The sequence below is a fragment of the Pristiophorus japonicus genome, chromosome 13 (genome assembly GCF_044704955.1).
Source record: "Pristiophorus japonicus isolate sPriJap1 chromosome 13, sPriJap1.hap1, whole genome shotgun sequence".
Classification (NCBI taxonomy): Eukaryota; Metazoa; Chordata; class Chondrichthyes; family Pristiophoridae; genus Pristiophorus; species Pristiophorus japonicus.
Window position 1 is genome coordinate 29,155,857 of NC_091989.1, and position 17,996 is coordinate 29,173,852.

Genomic DNA, 17,996 nt, shown 5'->3' on the forward strand with positions numbered 1-17,996 from the left:
CCCTCAGTCCCAGTCACGCACACTCACTCACTCAGTCCCTGTCACTCAGACACACTTCCTCAGTCCATGTCACTCAATTTCAGTCCCTCGAGGAACCTGAAATGCTGGGAAGCCATTAGGTGTGAATAAGTATCTCTCTCTCTCTCTCTCACTCTCAGATTGTTCTGTCAATGGACAGGAATACGTGAATGGTGAGAAAGTGTTCAATGGGGATCCATGTACAGACTGCAGCTGTCTGGTAAGATGTCTCCTTAGTAAACTGTTACAATCTAAAAATTGTATTGCTTCAAATGAGGGACACTAGCATTACAGGATCCAATACAGGTACAGCATGGGTTAGATACAGAGTAAAGCTCCCTCTGCACTGTCCCATCAAACACTCCCAGGGCAGGTATAGCATGGGTTAGATACAACAACAACTTGTATTTATATAGCACCTTTAATGTAGTAAAATGCCCCAAGGTGCTTCACTGGAGTGTTTCTAAGACAAAACAAATAAATTTGACACCGAGCCACATAAGAAGAAATTACGGCAGATGAAGAGGTAGGTTTTAAGGAGCGTCTTAAAGGAGGAAAGAGAGGTAGAGAGGTGGAGAGGTTTAGGGAGGGAGTTCCAGAATTTAGGGCCCAAGCAGCTGCAGGCCGGCCACCAATGGTTTAACAGTTATAATCAGAGATGCTCAAGAGGGCAGAATTTGAGGAGCGCAGACATCTCGCGGGGTTGTGAGGTTGCAGGAGATTACAGAGATGGGGGGGGCGAGGCCATAGTGGGATTTGTAAACAAGGATGAGAATTTTGAAGTTGCGGCGTTGCTTAACCGGGAGCCAATGTAGTTCAGCGAACACAGGGGTGATGGGTGAGCGGGACTTGGTGCGAGTTAGGACATGGGCTGCCGAGTTATAGATAACTTCAAGTTTACATAGGGTAGAATGTGGGAATACAAAGTAAAGCTACCTCTACACTGTTCCATCAAATACTCCCAGGGTAGGTGCAGCACGGGTTAGATACAGAGTATAGCTCCCTCTACACTGCCCCATCAAACATTCATGGTAATATGATGCTGTGTGTGGGAAGGGAGCGGGCCTGTTGCATGTGCAGAAACTCTGGGCTATCTAACATGGAGATGTTTGCTGTTTTTCCACAGGGTGGAGACATTCACTGTGTGCCAGTATCATGTCACCCTGTGGCCTGCAGGGATCCCGTGCAGGAACAGGGAGAATGCTGTCCCAGGTACTCTGCTCGATAAACTTGCTGTACTGGGGGGGTGGTCTTGGGGTCTGGGATCTGAGGGGACAGCTCAGTATCACTCCCGGTGTCATCATCATAGGCGGTCCCTGGAAACGAGGATGACTTGCTTCCACGCCAAAAAAAGGACGAGTTCACAGGAGTTTCACTGAAGGACCTGAACTACATCCTGAAGGGTGGAAGATGCCTGTGCGTGAATTTTTTTAACGTGTGGTGGCCGTTGCACACCAGCCACCACACGGGCTTGACAGAGCTCAGTCTTGGTCCAGTGGCAAGGGTTAACCAAGACAACTGGAGACCTGCTCTGCTGCACAGACCTAGTGCGCACACATATCGCAGTGTGGGCTGGTCCGTGCTGCCCCTGGGCCCCTGGCCCTGAACTCACGCCTCTCCTGGGCCCCGTTCACATCCCTCCACAGTCTCCCGCCGCTCCTGCTGTGTCTGCCCACGCTCCAATTACTGACCTGGATCTTGATGATGTCACTCTTCACAGCCGTCGCCCTCCTGCACCAGCTCGAGCTGTACCTTGCAGTGACACGCCTCCACGCTGCCCATGGTCGCCGCTCTACGCTCCTTTTATGGCCCCGACCTGCCGCTGATGTTCCCTCGCAGGTCGGTCCTCCCCCCCCTCCACCCCATGCCCCCCCCCCACCCCACGCCCCCCCTCCACCCCACGCCCCCCCTCCACCCCACGCCCCCCCCCACCCCACACCCCCCCTCCACCCCACGCGCCCCCCACCCCACGCCCCCCCCTCCACCCCACGCCCCCCCCACCCCACACCCCCTCCCTCCACCCCACGCCCCCCCTCCACCCCACGCCCCCCCCTCCACCCCCGACCTGCAAGGGAACATCGGATACTCCCTGTCTGTGTGACTCAGTATCACACCCAGTGTAATCCCGGTGTGTGTGACTCAGTGCCACACCCAGTGTACGCCCTATCTATGTGTCCAATGGTGTCGTGCTTTGGATGACGGGCAGGCTGCAGTGTGTGAGGGTTGAGAGTGGATCTGAAGGTTCATTTCTAGACTCTCCAACACTCTCCCGTGGAACGTGTAGCGGCTCCCGGATGCTGGAGATGTGCTGAGCCTGTCCTACCATGTAAAGTCCGTTCCCGGCCCACCCAGCGGAGGGCTGCATGTCGTGGTGGTGCGTGGGACACGGGTCAGGGCGGTCAGGTGGTGGTGGGCCGATGCAGTGACCTCTGGCCTCTTTCTCTTGTCTGGTAGGTGTGAGGAGTGCGAGTACGAGTCTCAGAGCTTCACTGATGGGCAGACCTTCACGTCTCGGTCCAATCCCTGCCTGAGCTGCCGCTGTGAGGTGAGTGCGGAGTGCCATGCATTGTCTGACAATGCCGACTCGCCCAGTTCTCGCATAAAACACAGTTAGAGGAGAAATATCAGAAGAAAGCAATCGCCCGCGTATTTCATGCCCAGCTCCTCCACCCTACAATCCCCCCACCCCACCCCACCCCACACCCCAACCCATTTCCCCCTCCACCCCACACACCCCCCAAACCCTCACCCCACACCCCCCCCACCCCACACACCCCCCACCCCACCCCCTCATCCCACACCCCCCTCCACCCCAACCCCCTCACCCCACACCCCCCTCCACCCCAACCCCCTCACCCCACACCCCCCTCCACCCCAACCCCCTCACCCCACCCCTCACCCCACCCCCTCACCCCACCCCCTCACCCCACCCCCTCACCCCACCCCCTCACCCCACCCCCTCACCCCACACACCCCTTACCCCACACCCCCCTCCACCCCACACTCCCCTCCACCCCACCCCCCAACCTCACACCCCCTCTACCCCACCCCCTCACCCCCCACCCCCTCACACCCCACCCCCTCACACCCCCTCACCCCACACCCCCCTCACCCGACCCCCTCACTCACAACCCCCTCCACCCCACACCCCCCCAATCCCACACTCCCCTCCACCCCACGCCTCCCCCGCCCTCCACCCCACACCCCCCTCCACCCCACAACTCCCCCCCCCCCCCCTCCACCCCATGCAACCCTCCTTTCACCACCTGGGCACTGCCGAGGCAGAGTTAGCCTTTCAGTGTTCCCCATCCAACCTGTCCTGAACTCGCCCATACTTCTGGTTTCCCCTACAAGCCTCCCATTCTCCCATTGATGGGGATCTGCCCCCTGAGCCCAGGGAGGAATGTCAATTGCAGCTGGAGGCTTGAGGCTTGAAACTGTGCGATTGATCACCAACTGTTGGGGTTCTGGGAGCCCCGCGGTCTATGTGTTCGGTGTTGGGGTTCTGGGAGCCCCACGGTCTGTGTGTTCGGTGTTGGGGTTCTGGGAGCCCCGCGGTCTATGTGTTCGGTGTTGGGGTTCTGGGAGCCCCGCGGTCTATGTGTTCGGTGTTGGGGTTCTGGGGGCCCCGCGGTCTATGTGTTCGGTGTTGGGGTTCTGGAAGCCCCGCGGTCTATGTGTTCGGTGTTGGGGTTCTGGGGGCCCCGCGGTCTATGTGTTCGGTGTTGGGGTTCTGGGGGCCCCGCGGTATGTGTGTTCGGTGTTGGGGTTCTGGGAGCCCCGCGGTCTATGTGTTCGGTGTTGGGGTTCAGGGAGCCCCACGGTCTATGTGTTCGGTGTTGGGGTTCTGGGGGCCCCGCAGTCTATGTGTTCGGTGTTGGGGTTCTGGAAGCCCCGCGGTCTATGTGTTCGGTGTTGGGGTTCTGGGGGCCCCGCGGTCTATATGTTCGGTGTTGGGGTTCTGGGGTGCTGCCAATTGGATTGGGAACAATTGGAGTTTGGGTTCTATGTAGAGGGTGTCGGCCACATTATCGTAACTTCTCTGTCACCTTCTGATGATTGATTTCACATTTGTGGGTATAATGGGGACATGGATGAGGATTGGTTGCTCCACCTCACGGCTTCAGTTGTTGAGATTGGTCATGGATTGATGATGTCGCTATTCTCTTACCTGATAGGCTGGAAAAGTATCATGTGACCGAATGGACCAGAATTGTCCGCCTGTTCGATGCAGTCATCCGGCCAATCTGGTTGGATATTGCTGCCCATCATGTGACAGTGAGTAACCATGGCAACCTGGGCGTTTCATGCTGGTGGACCCACTCTATAACATCTGAATAGGGTGGAAGAATTAATATTAAATTATTAGAACATGCACCTAACCAACCTCACTGAAACGGCCCAAATACTCACAACCAGACTGTTAGCTGCCAACCTCCTTCCTGCTATGGTTCACAGCAACATGCTTCAAGTAAGCACAAGACACGAGGCAGTGTAGTATATGGGGCAGACTTTATTGCGATCAGCTCAACCCGGATCAGAGAGTGGCTTTTGGCTTCAAGTTCTATCTTTCGAGCTCTCTCAAAACCTTGCTCCTTTCTGCAATGTATTTTGCATACATCATAAATATGACTTCATGGTGAATCTATCCCCAAATCCTTTGAAGACACTCTGTTCATGTAAACAGTTGTAGTTGTTTACTCCAAAGCTACTTCCCTTAAACAACTGTCCCAACCTCTTTGAAGAACAGACTTTATCAACTGTTAATTTTCTATACGGTAGCTAATGGATAGTTCTACTTATGTTTATAACCCTTGCCTCTCAAGTTAGACCTTAATCACTCATGGCTGACATTATTACTGTCATGTATTTCTTTACACAAGCACTTTTTATATCAGAGGACAAGCTATGTTCTCTTCTCAGGATACATCCAAGCCATCCTGTTTAGAATGTAAAGCCTGTTGTTCAAAGATACAAAGAAATTTGACTCTTAATCCGTAACCCCTCACGATGTCCAACACAAACATAGCCCAGTACACAACTCAAATAAAAATGGGTGGATGGGGTGGTGAGATGTGTGTAGAATCTAGATGGGGGGTTGGGGGGGGGGTTGAGCCATATGGTGAGAAGGTGGGATTGGCTAGTGATACCCGGACGGACTTACTGGGTTAAGCGACCTTTTCCTGAAATTTAAAACAGTTCTGATCTGGATCTGCTTTTTAGTCCTGGTTGCAAAAATGGTGCATTTTATCTATGATAGAATTTTCATTGGATTCTACCTTCCTAGTGCCAGCATACATATTGTTAATTTGCTTAGTGCAAGCAATTTCTGCAGGGAATGGACAGGGACTGCTGTGCCAAATTTAAATTATTGTTTTTTTTTCTGTCGTTGTCCTTGGATGGAGAAAGCAGATCATTCAAAGCATTTGGAACAAGTCAGTAGGTCTCCCTGAAAGAGTAAGTGTCTTGGGATGTTTGCCTACATTATAAATGTTGTTGGGTGCAGCCATTCCATTCCGCGACAAACATGCTGAACGTGTCGTTGAGATATATAGGGGCGGATTTTCCTCTCCCCTCCGCTCCGTTTTTCACCCAGGAGCGGCAGCAATGGCGACGGTGAGGTGTTCTGACCGGGCGGTCAGCCCTCCAGCGCCCCACAGCGATCCTCGGGTCCGGTTACACGGCTGCACGGAGCAGCACCACCCGGTATGCAATGCCGCTGTTGTGACACCGGCGTGAGTTTTGACTCTTGCCCGACCCATATGCCCCAAAGCGTACCCCACAGTGAACGCCTGAGAAATAAGGCAGTCTAACGATACCGACAGACAAAAGGTAAGTAATGGACTCCTCAGGTAAGTGTGATTGTGTTTTCTTTTTAAAAAATTGCAATTTGTGTTGTGGTGGCATGGGCAATATTTTGGGACTATTTTTGTGGCTTTTTTTTTAGGATTTATTTTGGACGCAGTTATTTGTACTGCCAAAATGGCCACATTGTCTCTGATTGGCTCTCCAGTATCACATGACCTATTGCTGATTGGTCCCCTTGGAGGATATGCCACACCCTGAAGTTTCTCTCGAATGTGTAACTGGAACCGCCCAGCGAAGTTCTGACTGACTTTGAAAATTCTAATTCGATCCATTTTGAATTCAGAAACAACAGAGGACAGATCTCCACCAACCCAGCAGAAGCCTCCCAAGTTCCAGCCGAAGTCCCTTACCCCAGCGTTCGATTGTCTCTCTCTCTCTGCCCCCGTGTCTCTCTCTCTCACCCCCCCCTCCCGTGTGTGTCTCTCTGCCCCCTGTCTCTCTCTCTCTCTCACCCCCCCCTCCCGTGTGTCTCTCTCTGCCCCCTGTCTCTCTCTCTCTCTCCCCCCGCTCCCATGTCTCTCATTCTCTCTCCCCCATCTCTCTCTCTCTCTCTCTCTCTTCGCCCACACACCGTGTCTCTCTCTTCCCCACCCCCCCATCTGTCTCTCCCACCTCCCTCCCCCCACCATCCCGTGTCTCTCTCTCTCTCTCTCTCCCTGTCTGTCTGTCTGTCTCCCGCCCCCACCCCCCAACCCCCAGCCGTATCTCTCGCTCTCTCTCTCTCTCGCTCTCTTTCCCTCTCTCCCCCACGCCACCCCCATGTCTCTCTTTCTCACCACCCCCCTGTCTGTCTCTCTCCCCACCCCATCTCTGTCTCACCCGCCTCCCCACCCCCGTGTCTCTCACTCTCTCCCCTCCACTCGCCGCCTCTCCCCCCACCACCTCTCTCCTCCCCCCGTCTCTCCCCCCATGTATCTCCCCCTCCCCTCTCTCCCCCCCATCTCTCCCCCCCTCCCCGTCTCTCCCCCCCTCCCCGTCTCTTCCCATCTCCCTTCCCCTCCTCGTCTCCCCTCCCCCATCTCTCTCCCCCTCCCCCATCTCTCTCCCCCTCCGTCTCTCCCCCCCGCGTCTCTCCCCCTCCGTCTCCCCCCTCGTCTCTCCTTCCCCCCTCCCGTCTCTCCACCCCGTCTCGAACCCCCCCGTCTCTTCCCCCGCCCCCCCGTCTCTCCCCCCACCTCCTCTCCCCCCCCCCCCTCCTCTCCCCCCCCCCCCCCCATCTCTCCCTGCCCCCCGCCTCTCTGTCCGCCGTCCGAAAAGTCGGCAGCCATTGCACTCCACAGCGTAGCCACCGTTTTCCGCTGTTAAGAGGCCTTCAGGAAAGGGGCAATTTCAGCCCCCTGATATTTAACCCTAACCCCAAAACTGGCCAATGGGTCAGCGAACAATTCTGTGGTGGCAAGCAACTGTTTAATGAGCCGTGTCAGCCATGGCTCAGTGGATAGCAACTTGCCTACAAGTTAGAATGTCCTGGGTTCAAGTCCCACTCCAGAGATTTGAGCAACAAATCTAGGCCAACATTCCCAGGTCAGTACTGAGGGAATGCTGCACTGTCGGAGGGGCAGTACTGAGGGAATGCTGCACTGTTGGAGGGGCAGTACTGAGGGAATGCTGCACTATCGGAGGGATGAGACGTTAAACCAAGGACCCAACTGCCCCGTCAGGTGGACGTAAAAGATCCCACAACACTATTCGATGAACAGCAGGGGAATTAGCCCCTGGCCAATATTTATCCTTCAACCAACATCACTAAAACAGACGGTCTGTTCATTATCACATTGCTGTTTGTGGAAGCTTGCTGTGCGGAAATTGGCTGGCACATTTCCTACATTACAACAGTGAATACATTTCAAAATTGGCTGTAAGGAACTTTTGGACAACCTGAGGTCAAGAAAGGCGCTATATAAATGCAAGTGTTTATTTCCTTTCTTTATTTTTTAACGGTACCGAGATTCAAGGATCAGTTTAATGTCGAGGGTTAGAGCAGGAGAAACATCTATGATATTTTGCGGAGATTAAAAAAGTTTGTACTTATTCTAAATACACCGAGTACTGTCCATTTACCTGTCTAATGTTAAATACATTGATCTGGTTTAGTCCCTGAGCTGAGCTCCGACCCGTTAGTCGGCCACCTACTGAAGGCAGGAGCGACAGTGTGACAGCCTGTGATCGTTTCCAGCAAGTCGGGATACAGGGGTGAGGGCTCTGTGTCCAACCCCTGGGTCCCATTGTCGTAAACCTCAATATCGGGCAGGTGAAGGCTCAGTGTGGACCATAGGGGACATGAGGTCTGCTTAGGGAATGGGCAGAGATGTTAAACCTGAGAGTATGTCGTGTAAAACCCAGCGATGTAACAGTTGTTTAGAACTGTATTGCCGATTCATACGATACTGTACCATGATCCATTGTGCTTTCCCCCAGTGTGTGAGTACGAGAGTGCGCTCGTTAGCAATGGTCAGACGATCCACCCCACTTTTGGTGGGCCCTGTATTCAGTGTACCTGCTTGGTGAGTATGCGGTCTCGCTCCAGGATTGTGTATTTCTTTATGTCAATAAACAGGGTCTTCTGGAGTATGGGGAAATGTACAGTAACCTCCAAGGGCAAATGTGTAATTACCCTTCCTCACAGACAGAGATAATTAACACTCTGTACCTGAAGAGGGGCAGTACTGAGAGAGTGCTGCACTGTCAGAGGGGCAGTACTGATGGAGTGCTGCACTGTCAGAGGGGCAGTACTGATGGAGTGCTGCACTGTCAGAGGGGCAGTACTGATGGAGTGCTGCACTGTCAGAGGGGCAGTACTGATGGAGTGCTGCACTGTCAGAGGGGCAGTACTGATGGAGTGCTGCACTGTCAGAAGGGCAGTACTGAGGGATTACTGCACTGTCAGAGGGGCAGTACTGATGGAGTGCTGCACTGTCAGAGGAGCAGTACTGATGGAGTGCTGCACTGTCAGAGGGGCAGTACTGATGGAGTGCTGCACTGTCAGAGGGGCAGTACTGAGGGATTGCTGCACTGTCAGAGGGGCAGTACTGATGGAGTGCTGCACTGTTAGAGGGGCAGTACTGAGGGACAGTACTGAGGGAGTGCTGCACTGTTGGAGGGGCAGTACTGAAGGAGTTCTGCACAGACCAACTGCTTGGTTTTGTGGGTTTAGAGGATGATTTTGTAAGAAGGGAGGGAGGAGAAGGAGAGGTTTAGGGAGGAAATTCCAGAGTGTATGTCCCAGCGGCTAGAAGCACGACCTCCAACGGTGGAGGTAAGGGAGTGGGGGTTGCACAAGGGGCCAGTTTGGGGGGGAAGGGGTTTTGGAGCTGGAGGCAAGTACAGAGATAGTTACAGAATAATTCTGATACTGTGTCTGAAATGTTTGTTGCTTAGAATGGAAACGTACGATGTCAGGAGGAGATCTGTCGGCCCCTGACCTGCACCAATCCGTTCAAAGATCCAGACCAGTGCTGCCCCACATGTAAAGGTCGGTGACCCTCTGAATTGGTGTCTGTACTGATGTCCCAAAACACAAGAGTAAGAAAACCCAGATCCCCAGCTCCCATCGTTCTAATGCATCGGTCTCCTAGCATCCAATATTGGAAGGGCAGCCAAAAGGGACAGGGATGAGGCCTGGGTACCAGCTATGCTCAGCCTGCAGAACCAGAGAGGGGATTGGACATCACCTGGAAACAAGGCTGAGGGCCCAGGGAGCATCTGACCTCTGAACTCTGAGATCCAGGCCACTTCAGCTCGAGTCAGGCTCAGCACACAGGATAAAGTCTACCTGACGTGTGCCCTGATTTGGTTTGGGATTGGGGGGAGTTGGTTCAGAAGACCAGAAGTCAGGGTTAATGTGTCTTAATTTCCAATGTTTGTTGCCCCCTGTTTGGTGGGTCTTGTGGTCACCGGTAGATTGCCCCATGTATAAAGGTAGGTGACCCTCTGAACCAGTGTTTCAACTGATGACCCAAACCACAAGAATAAGAAAACCTCACCCCGTCTGGGCTGGATCTGATCCCTGTCTTCGTGTCTAGAGCCTCTGTAGCCCTCAGATCTCTGTCGTTATATTTAGCTGTGTGTGTGTGCTTCCTCCGTCAGTGTGTATCGTGCAGGGGCTGGAGTATGAAGATGGAGTAGAATGGGAGTTGGAGGAGAGCCAGTGCACCACATGTACCTGTGTTAATGGTGACACCACCTGCAGACCCAGGCAGTGCCCATCTGTGACCTGCCCACACCCCACCTTAAACAACGGTATGTATCGAACTGGTTACAGTGAGCTCAACTAACTGCAAGTGCGTCCTTCAGGTGTAAGATCAGTGGATCAGACCTAGGGTCATGGGGTCGGGTGTAGGGTCATGGGGTCGGGTGTAGAGTCACATGTAGGGTCATGGGGTCGGGTGTAGGGTCATGGGGTCGGGTGTAGAGTCACATGTAGGGTCATGGGGTCGGGTGTAGGGTCATGGGGTCAGGTGTAGGGTCATGGGGATAGGTGTAGGGTCTTGGGGTCGGGTGTAGGGTCACGGGGTCAGGTGTAGGTCGGTGAGTCAGGTGAAGGATCATGGGGTTGGGTGTAGGGTCATGAGGTCATGCGTAGGGTCATGGGGTCAGGTGTAGGGTCAGGTGGTTGTGTGTAGGGTCATGGGGTCAGGTGTAAGGCCGGTGGGGTGGGGGTGGGGTCGGTTGTAGGGTCATTGCATTGGGTGTGGGGTCATGGGGTCGGATGTGGGGTCATGGGGTCGGATGTGGGGTCATGGGGTCGGGTGTAGTATCATGGGGTGTAGGATCATGGGGTCGTTTGTAGGTCAGTGGGTCATTTGTAGGGTCTTGGGGTCGGGTGTAGGATCAGCGGATCGGGTGTAGGGTAATGTGGTTGGGTGTAGGGTCATGGGGTCAGGTTTAGGGTCATGGGGTCGGGTGTAGGGTCGGATGTAGGGTCATGGGGTCGGGTGTAGGGTCATGGGGTCGGGTGTAGGGTCATGGGGTTGTTTTTAGGGTCATGGGGTTGTTTTTAGGGTCATGGGATAGTTTGTAGGGTCATGGGATAGTTTGTAAGATCATGGGGTCTGGTCTAGGGTCAATGGGCCAGGCGTAGGGCCAGTGGGGCAGTTGTGTGGTCGGTGTGGTAGGCGAGGGCCTGGGGGCAGGGAGGGTGGGGGGTTGCGGGTGGGTGTGGTGAGATTCAGCTGAAGGGCTCGGGGGGGGGTTCAGGTGAGGAGCTTGGGTGTAGGGTCAGGCGAGAGTTTGGGTGAGGGTCCGGAGGTTTTGGGTACGAGCTGGGGGAGGGGGTATGAGGGTTAAGGGCCATGGGTGGGTTCAGGTGAGGGGTCAGTTGTAAGGTCGGGGGGTCAGGTCACTTGTGTAACTAGGATGTTTGATCTAATTTACCAGAGAATTTGTTTCCCAGGAGAATGCTGCCCGTCTTGTGACCGATGTACATACAACAAGCGACAGTACAGGAATGAACAGGAGTTCATCGACCCGGACAGTCCGTGTCAGAACTGTCGCTGTCAGGTAAGGCAGGCTCTCTGCTCTCCTGCTGACGCCTGTGGCGCACAAGTGCATGTGGGAATCCGAGCGCGTCAGTGGGCAAGTACGCGTGCGCGTATCTGAGTGTGTCCGTATGCGCGTGTGGGGCGGAATCGGGCTGGGTTTGGGTCAGGGATCTACTGGAACAGGTTGGGTGACGTGTTGATGGGAGGTGGGATCTGGGGTGAGACTGTCGAACTATCTGGTGTAGCTGGGGGCTGTTGATAAATGGTACATTTCTGCACTGACTTTAAGTCTGGATTTGATGATTCCTCTCCTGACAGAGTGGGACAGTGCGGTGTGTCCCGACCAACTGCCCGCCGATCACCTGCACCAGGCCGGAGAGGAAGGCAGGCCAATGCTGCGCAAAGTGTCCAGGTAAGGGCAGTCCCTGGGCCTTCAGAGAAGGGCAGAGCCTGGGCCTTCAGAGAAGGGCAGAGCCTGGGCCTTCAGGGAAGGGCAGAGCCTGGGCCTTCAGGGAAGGGCAGAGCCTGGGCCTTCAGGGAAGGGCGAGCCTGGGCCTTCAGGTAAGGGGCAGTGGGGGAGGAAGATCGTCAGCAATGCCCCAATAAAGTATTTACCTCTCTCGCCCTTCAATATGACGGGTGGAGTCAGGGTCACGGGCAACTCCAAGTCGATTGGGTGATTTAGATCAATCACTAAATGAGTGGGTGAGGGCACCTATAGTCAGAGCTCCAACGCTTACAGCAGGGGATCGAGGAGCTGCACCGGTTTGAGGTGATGGTCTCGTAAAAGGTGTGTCTCAAAGAATTGCAGCATGTTAGAATTCAGAACACATCCCAGGGATCTGTGAATGTCATTTCACCTTTGATGCCACTTGGGTACAGTTCCACAGACACTGACTCTCACTGGGATACAGTTCCATAGACACTGACTCTCACTGGGGTACAGTTCCACAGACACTGACTCTCACTGGGGTACAGTTCCACAGACACTGACTCTCACTGGGGGACAGTTCCACAGACACTGACTCTCACTGGGGTACAGTTCCACAGACACTTACTCTCACTGGGGGACAGTTCCACAGATACTGACTCTCACTGGGGTACAGTTCCACAGACACTGACTCTCTCTAGGATATAGTTCCACAGACACTGACTCTCACTGGGGTACAGTTCCACAGACACTGACTCTCACTGGGATACAGTTCCAGACACTGACTCTCACTGGGGGACAGTTCCACAGGCACTGACTCTCACTGGGATACAGTTCCACAGACACTGACTCTCACTGGGATATAGTTCCACAGACACTGACTCTCACTGGGGTTCAGTTCCACAGACACTGACTCTCACTGGGATACAGTTCCACAGACACTGACTCTCACTGGGATACAGTTCCACAGACACTGACTCTCACTGGGATATAGTTCCACAGACACTGACTCTCACTGGGGGACAGTTCCACAGACACTGACTCTCACTGGGGTTCAGTTCCACAGACACTGACTCTCACTGGGGGACAGTTCCACAGACACTGACTCTCACTGGGGGGCAGTTCCACAGACACTGACTCTCACTGGGGGGCAGTTCCACAGACACTGACTCACTGGGGTACAGTTCCACAGACACTGACTCACTGGGGTACAGTTCCACAGACACTGACTCTCACTGGTATATCAACATTACGGTGATAATAGTGGGGAGACGAGGAGGAAAACGCCAGTGAAATGGGAGAGGGGAGATTTGGGTAAAGGACCTTTATAATGGGCACCTTGTGTTTTTTGCAGATTGCGTGTTTGAGGAGCGTGTACTATTGGATGGCGAGCGGTTCCCGAACCCCATGAACCCATGCCAGGAATGCACCTGTTTGAATGGCAAAGTGATCTGTGAGGAGAGGAATTGTATCAGCGCCCTCTGCTCGTACCCACTGCCGGGGTCCTGCTGTCAAAACAACTGCAACGGTAATAGGACGGGCAGACTGATGATGGATAGGCTGCGGACTGACTGATGGCTAGAAGGACAAATGGAGAGAGAGTGGATGGAGGGATGGCGAGAGTGGAGGGACGGATGGAAGGAGTGTGGAGGGAGGGACGGATGGAGAGAGTGGAGGGACGGATGGAGAGAGAGTGGGAGGAAGGGAGGGATGGAGTGAGTGTGGAGGGATGGCTGGAGAGAGAATGGAGGGAGTGTTGAGGGAGGGATGGGGAGAGTGTGGAAGGACGGATGGGGAGAGCGTGGAGGGAGGGGGTGGAGAGAGCGTGGAGGGAGGGGTGGAGAGAGCGTGGAGGGAGGGGTGGAGAGAGCGTGGAGGGAGGGGTGGAGAGAGCGTGGAGGGAGGGGTGGAGGGAGTGTGGAGGGAGGGGTGGAGGGAGCGTGGAGGGAGGGATGGAGAGCGCGTGGAGGGAGGGGTGGAGAGAGTGTGGAGGGAGGGGTGGAGAGAGTGTGGAGGGACAGATGTAGACAGTGTGGAGGGAGGGATGGAGAGAGTGTGGAGGGAGGCATGGAGAGAGAGAGTGGCGGGAGGGATGGAGAGAGACTGGAGGTAGGGATGGAGACAGTGGAGGGAGGGATGGAGAGAGTGGAGGGACGGATGTCGACAGTGTGGGGGGAGGGATGGAGAGAGTGTGAAGAGAGGGATGGAGAGACTGTGAAGAGAGGGATGGAGAGAGTGTGGAGGAAGGGATGGAGAGGGTGTGGAGGGATGGATGGAGAGAGTGTGGAGGGAGGAGTGGAGAGAGTGTGGAGAGATGGATGGAGAGAGTGTGGAGAGATGGATGGAAGGAGAGCCCAGATTGGAAGAGGGTGTTCCAGCTCCCAGTGTAAGTGCAATCACGGACACAGTGAAGGTCATCATCATAGACAGTCCCTCGAAATGAGGATGACTTGCTTCAGTGCTAAAAAGGGATGAGTTCACAGGTGTTTCAAAGAAGGACCTAATATTCCAGATCCCGAACTACATCTTGAAGGGTGAAAGATGCCTGTGCGTGGAACTTTTTAACGTGTGGTGGTCGTTGCACACCAGCCACCACACGGGCTTGACAGAGCTAGGTCTTGGGCCAGTGGAGAAGGTACAGAGGATGTGTTGAGCAGTGCTCTGTGTCTCTCTGCAGGTTGTCACTACGCTGGGAAGGAATACCCCAATGGTGCTGATTTTCCACACCCTACTAACAAGTGCAAGGAATGTCACTGCATCGTGAGTATGGAGGGAACCCTGCCCTGATGTAAAGAGGCAGAATTTGAGTTAGCTTGATTAGTGATACCCGTAGAAGAAAAATATTGTCTCTCCTTCCATCTCCACTCCCTCAGTCTCTCTCTCTCTTCATCCCCCTCAGTCTTTCTCTCCCTCCATCTCCACTCCCTCAGTCTCTCTCTCTCTCCATCGCTGCTTCCTCAGTCTCTCTCTCCCTCCATCGCCACTCCCTCAGTCTCTCTCTCCCTTCATCTCCACTCCCTCAAACTCTCTCTCCCTCCATCTCCACTCCCTCAGTCTCTCTCTCTCCCTCCATCTCCACTCCCTCAGTCTCTCTCTCTCTCTCTCCATCTTCACCCTCTCAGTATATCTGTTTTTCCATTTATCCTACACAATCACATGTTCCCTGATACATTCAGAACCACACGCACCCGTAGTATTTTTCTCTTTCTGCTTTCCCTGTATAACATGTTGTCTCCTTGTAGAATGGAAACGTACAGTGTCTATCGAGGAGGTGTCCCCCTCTGCTATGCAACGACCCGTTCCTCCTACCCGAAGACTGTTGCCCTCAATGTCCAGGTAGGTGTAAGCATTCCTCAAACAGAGACCGTGTATCAGATGGTTACACTGTGGGGTGTGGGATATATCAGAGTGTTACAGTGAAGCATGTGAGGTATACCAGTGTTACGTTGCAGGGTGTGGGGTATGTCAGTGTTACAGTGAGGGATGTCAGGTATATCACTCCAGAGATATCACCTTATATTGGAGTTAAGGTCAGGTATGTGGAGTATATCACTGTTACAGTGAGGGATGTGGGTTATATCGGAGTTACGATGATGGATGTGGGGTGTATTACTGTTACGGTGAGGAGTGTGGTGTATATCACTGTTACGGTGAGAGGCATGGGGCATATCACTGTTACAGTGAGGGGTGTGGGCTATATTGGAGTTACAATGAGGAATGTGGGGTATATCACTCTTACGGTGAGGCATATGGTGTAGTATATCCGAGTTACAGGGAGCTGATGTTCTGTTCTCTTTGCACTAGCTCCCCCGGTTGAATGTCTGTACTCCGGTATTCTCTACAAACACATGCAACGTTTCTACGATCCATCGGACAAGTGCCGTTCCTGTATGTGTAATAACGGCACCATCACATGTCAGAGGAAGCCATGTGCTCCCCTGCAGTGCTCACATCCCATCCTGCAGGACTGTTGCCACACCTGTGATGGTAATGATCGTTCAACGTGAGGGGACCGGGTTACAGCAAGTGGTTCCTCCATCCGGGACCCCGTGTACAGAGGAGGGGAGCAGGGGTGTGTGTGGGTGTGTGGGTGTGTGGGTGGGTGGGGGGGTGATGTGTGGGTGGATGTGGGGTGTGTGTGGGTGGGGTGTGTGTGTGGGGGGTGGGATGTGTGTGGGGGGTGGGATGTGTGTGGGGGGGTGGGGTGTGTGTGGGGGGGTGGGGTGTGTGTGGGGGGGTGGGGTGTGTGTGGGGGGGTGGGGTGTGTGTGGGGGGGTGGGGTGTGTGTGGGGAGGTGGGGGGTGTGTGGGGGGTGGGGTGTGTGTGGGGGGTGGGGTGTGTGTGGGGGGTGGGGTGTGTGTGGGAGGTGGGGGGGTTGGGAGGTGTACGGAGTGTGGTGGTGGGAGTGTGTGGAGGGTAGGTTGGGAGGGGCTGGGGAAAGGGGGGTCAGGAGGTGTGTGGCGGTGGGGTTTGTGTGGGGGACAGGAGGTGTGTGCAGGTCGGTTGTGTGTGGGCAGTGGTGGGGTATGTGTGTGTGGGGGCTGAGGTGATGTGTGGTGGGTTTGGGGTGTGTGGGGGGGTGTTGGATTTTGTAAGGGCTGGGGGGGGTATTGGATTGTGAGGTGCTGGGGTCACGGGGGGGCTGAGTTGATGTAGAGGCTGGAGTCATGGGGAGGCTGGGGTCATGGAGGTCTGGGATCATGGGGGGGCTGTGTTGACAGGGGAGTGGCGTCATAGGGGGCTGGGGTCATGGGGAGGATGGGGTCATGGGGGGGCTGGTGTGATGTAGGGTCTGGGGTGATGGGGGGGTCTGGGGTGATGGATAGGGTGGGGGTGATGGGGGGGCCAGGGTGATGGATGGGGTGGGGGTGATGGGGGAGGCTGGGGGGGTGCAGGTGTGGGGGTGAGGGAGGGGGGGGCTGGGGTGATGGATGAGGTGGGGGTAATGGGGGAGGCTGGGGGGGGGTGCAGGTGTGGGGGTGAGGGAGGGGGGGCTGGGGTGATGGATGAGGTGGGGGTGATGTGGTGTGGGGGCTGGGGGTGATGGGGTGGGGTGTGTGTGGAGGGGAGGTTGATGTATGGGCGGTGATGTGATGTGGTGAGGACGGGTGGGATGTGTGTGGAGGGGCGATGTGATATGGTACGGGGGTGTGGGGGCGTGTCTGTGTGGAGAGAGAGGCGGAGCTGTGAGCGATGGGGACCTTGAGCTGATGTTTCCGTGACCTTGCTTTGCAGGCTGTCTGCTTGGTGGAAAGGAGTTTGCAAACGGAGAGCAATTTGCTGATGCGTCAGACGACTGTAACGTGTGTATGTGCAGAGAGGGCAGCGTATCGTGTGAGAAGAGGCCCTGTCCTGTGCTGGACTGTCCTTTCCCGACACACGGCCACTGCTGCAGAGCCTGTGACGGTACGGACATGCACGGGAGTTCATAATTCCACCTCTTTCACCTTCAACCATCGCTGATCTACAGACACAATTTATATATCTCTTGTGGGATTAGCTGGTGAGGTCAGACACTGACCTCCCACCTTCTGGGTCACAGTAAGATGATTTGGGAATTTCCTGTTAATTTAGGGGCAATTCCTGCTAATTTTAGGGGGATTTCCTGCCCATTTTGGGGGATTTACTACTGATTTGAGGGGGCTTCTTGTAAATATGGAGGATATGTTGATGGGGTTAGCTGAAGAAGGATGGGAGGAGGCTCGTTTGGAGCATAAACACCGGGATGGATCTGTTGGGCCGAATGCTTTTTTTCTGTGCTGTATATACTTTGTAATAATTTGGGGGGATGGTGGTGGATTTCCTGCTGATTTTGGGGGACAAATTTTCCTGCTAATTTGGGGCGAGATTCCTGGCCAGTCTCCCCCAAGAGTAAAGTTCAGTATCGCTGGTTGTGGGGGTGGTCCTACTGTGCTCTTGTATCTCCTGATCCTGTCTCCTTTTCGTCCCAGGGTGTAATTACATGGGGGAGGAGTATCTGAATGGCCAGGAGTTTCCTGGCCCCCTTGACCCCTGCTCTCGCTGTGAGTGTATGAGTGGATTCGTCAGCTGTTCAAGAAGACCATGTTACAACCCAGGCTGCAGCCATCCCATCAACCTTCCTGCACAGTGCTGCCCCGTCTGTGAAGGTAAAGGCAGCGTTGTATAACCCCTCCCCCTGAGTGCACTGATAAAGGGAGACGGACTGAGAGACACCAATC

General features: G+C 54.6%; 1 protein-coding gene across 1 annotated transcript in view; it reads left to right on the forward strand.

The window, feature by feature from the left end:
* kcp (kielin cysteine rich BMP regulator) overlaps nucleotides 1–17,996 on the forward strand; it is a 370,984-nt gene that overhangs the window by 283,355 nt on the left and 69,633 nt on the right. Inside the window, exons 18-32 of the mRNA XM_070897288.1 lie at nucleotides 159–238; nucleotides 1,145–1,230; nucleotides 2,473–2,563; nucleotides 4,197–4,296; nucleotides 8,305–8,390; nucleotides 9,265–9,358; nucleotides 9,973–10,125; nucleotides 11,279–11,385; nucleotides 11,685–11,778; nucleotides 13,151–13,324; nucleotides 14,474–14,556; nucleotides 15,039–15,132; nucleotides 15,601–15,783; nucleotides 17,032–17,202; nucleotides 17,748–17,924. Coding sequence (XP_070753389.1) covers nucleotides 159–238; nucleotides 1,145–1,230; nucleotides 2,473–2,563; nucleotides 4,197–4,296; nucleotides 8,305–8,390; nucleotides 9,265–9,358; nucleotides 9,973–10,125; nucleotides 11,279–11,385; nucleotides 11,685–11,778; nucleotides 13,151–13,324; nucleotides 14,474–14,556; nucleotides 15,039–15,132; nucleotides 15,601–15,783; nucleotides 17,032–17,202; nucleotides 17,748–17,924 — 1,773 coding nt within the window. The remainder of the gene's footprint in view (nucleotides 1–158; nucleotides 239–1,144; nucleotides 1,231–2,472; nucleotides 2,564–4,196; nucleotides 4,297–8,304; nucleotides 8,391–9,264; nucleotides 9,359–9,972; nucleotides 10,126–11,278; nucleotides 11,386–11,684; nucleotides 11,779–13,150; nucleotides 13,325–14,473; nucleotides 14,557–15,038; nucleotides 15,133–15,600; nucleotides 15,784–17,031; nucleotides 17,203–17,747; nucleotides 17,925–17,996) is intronic.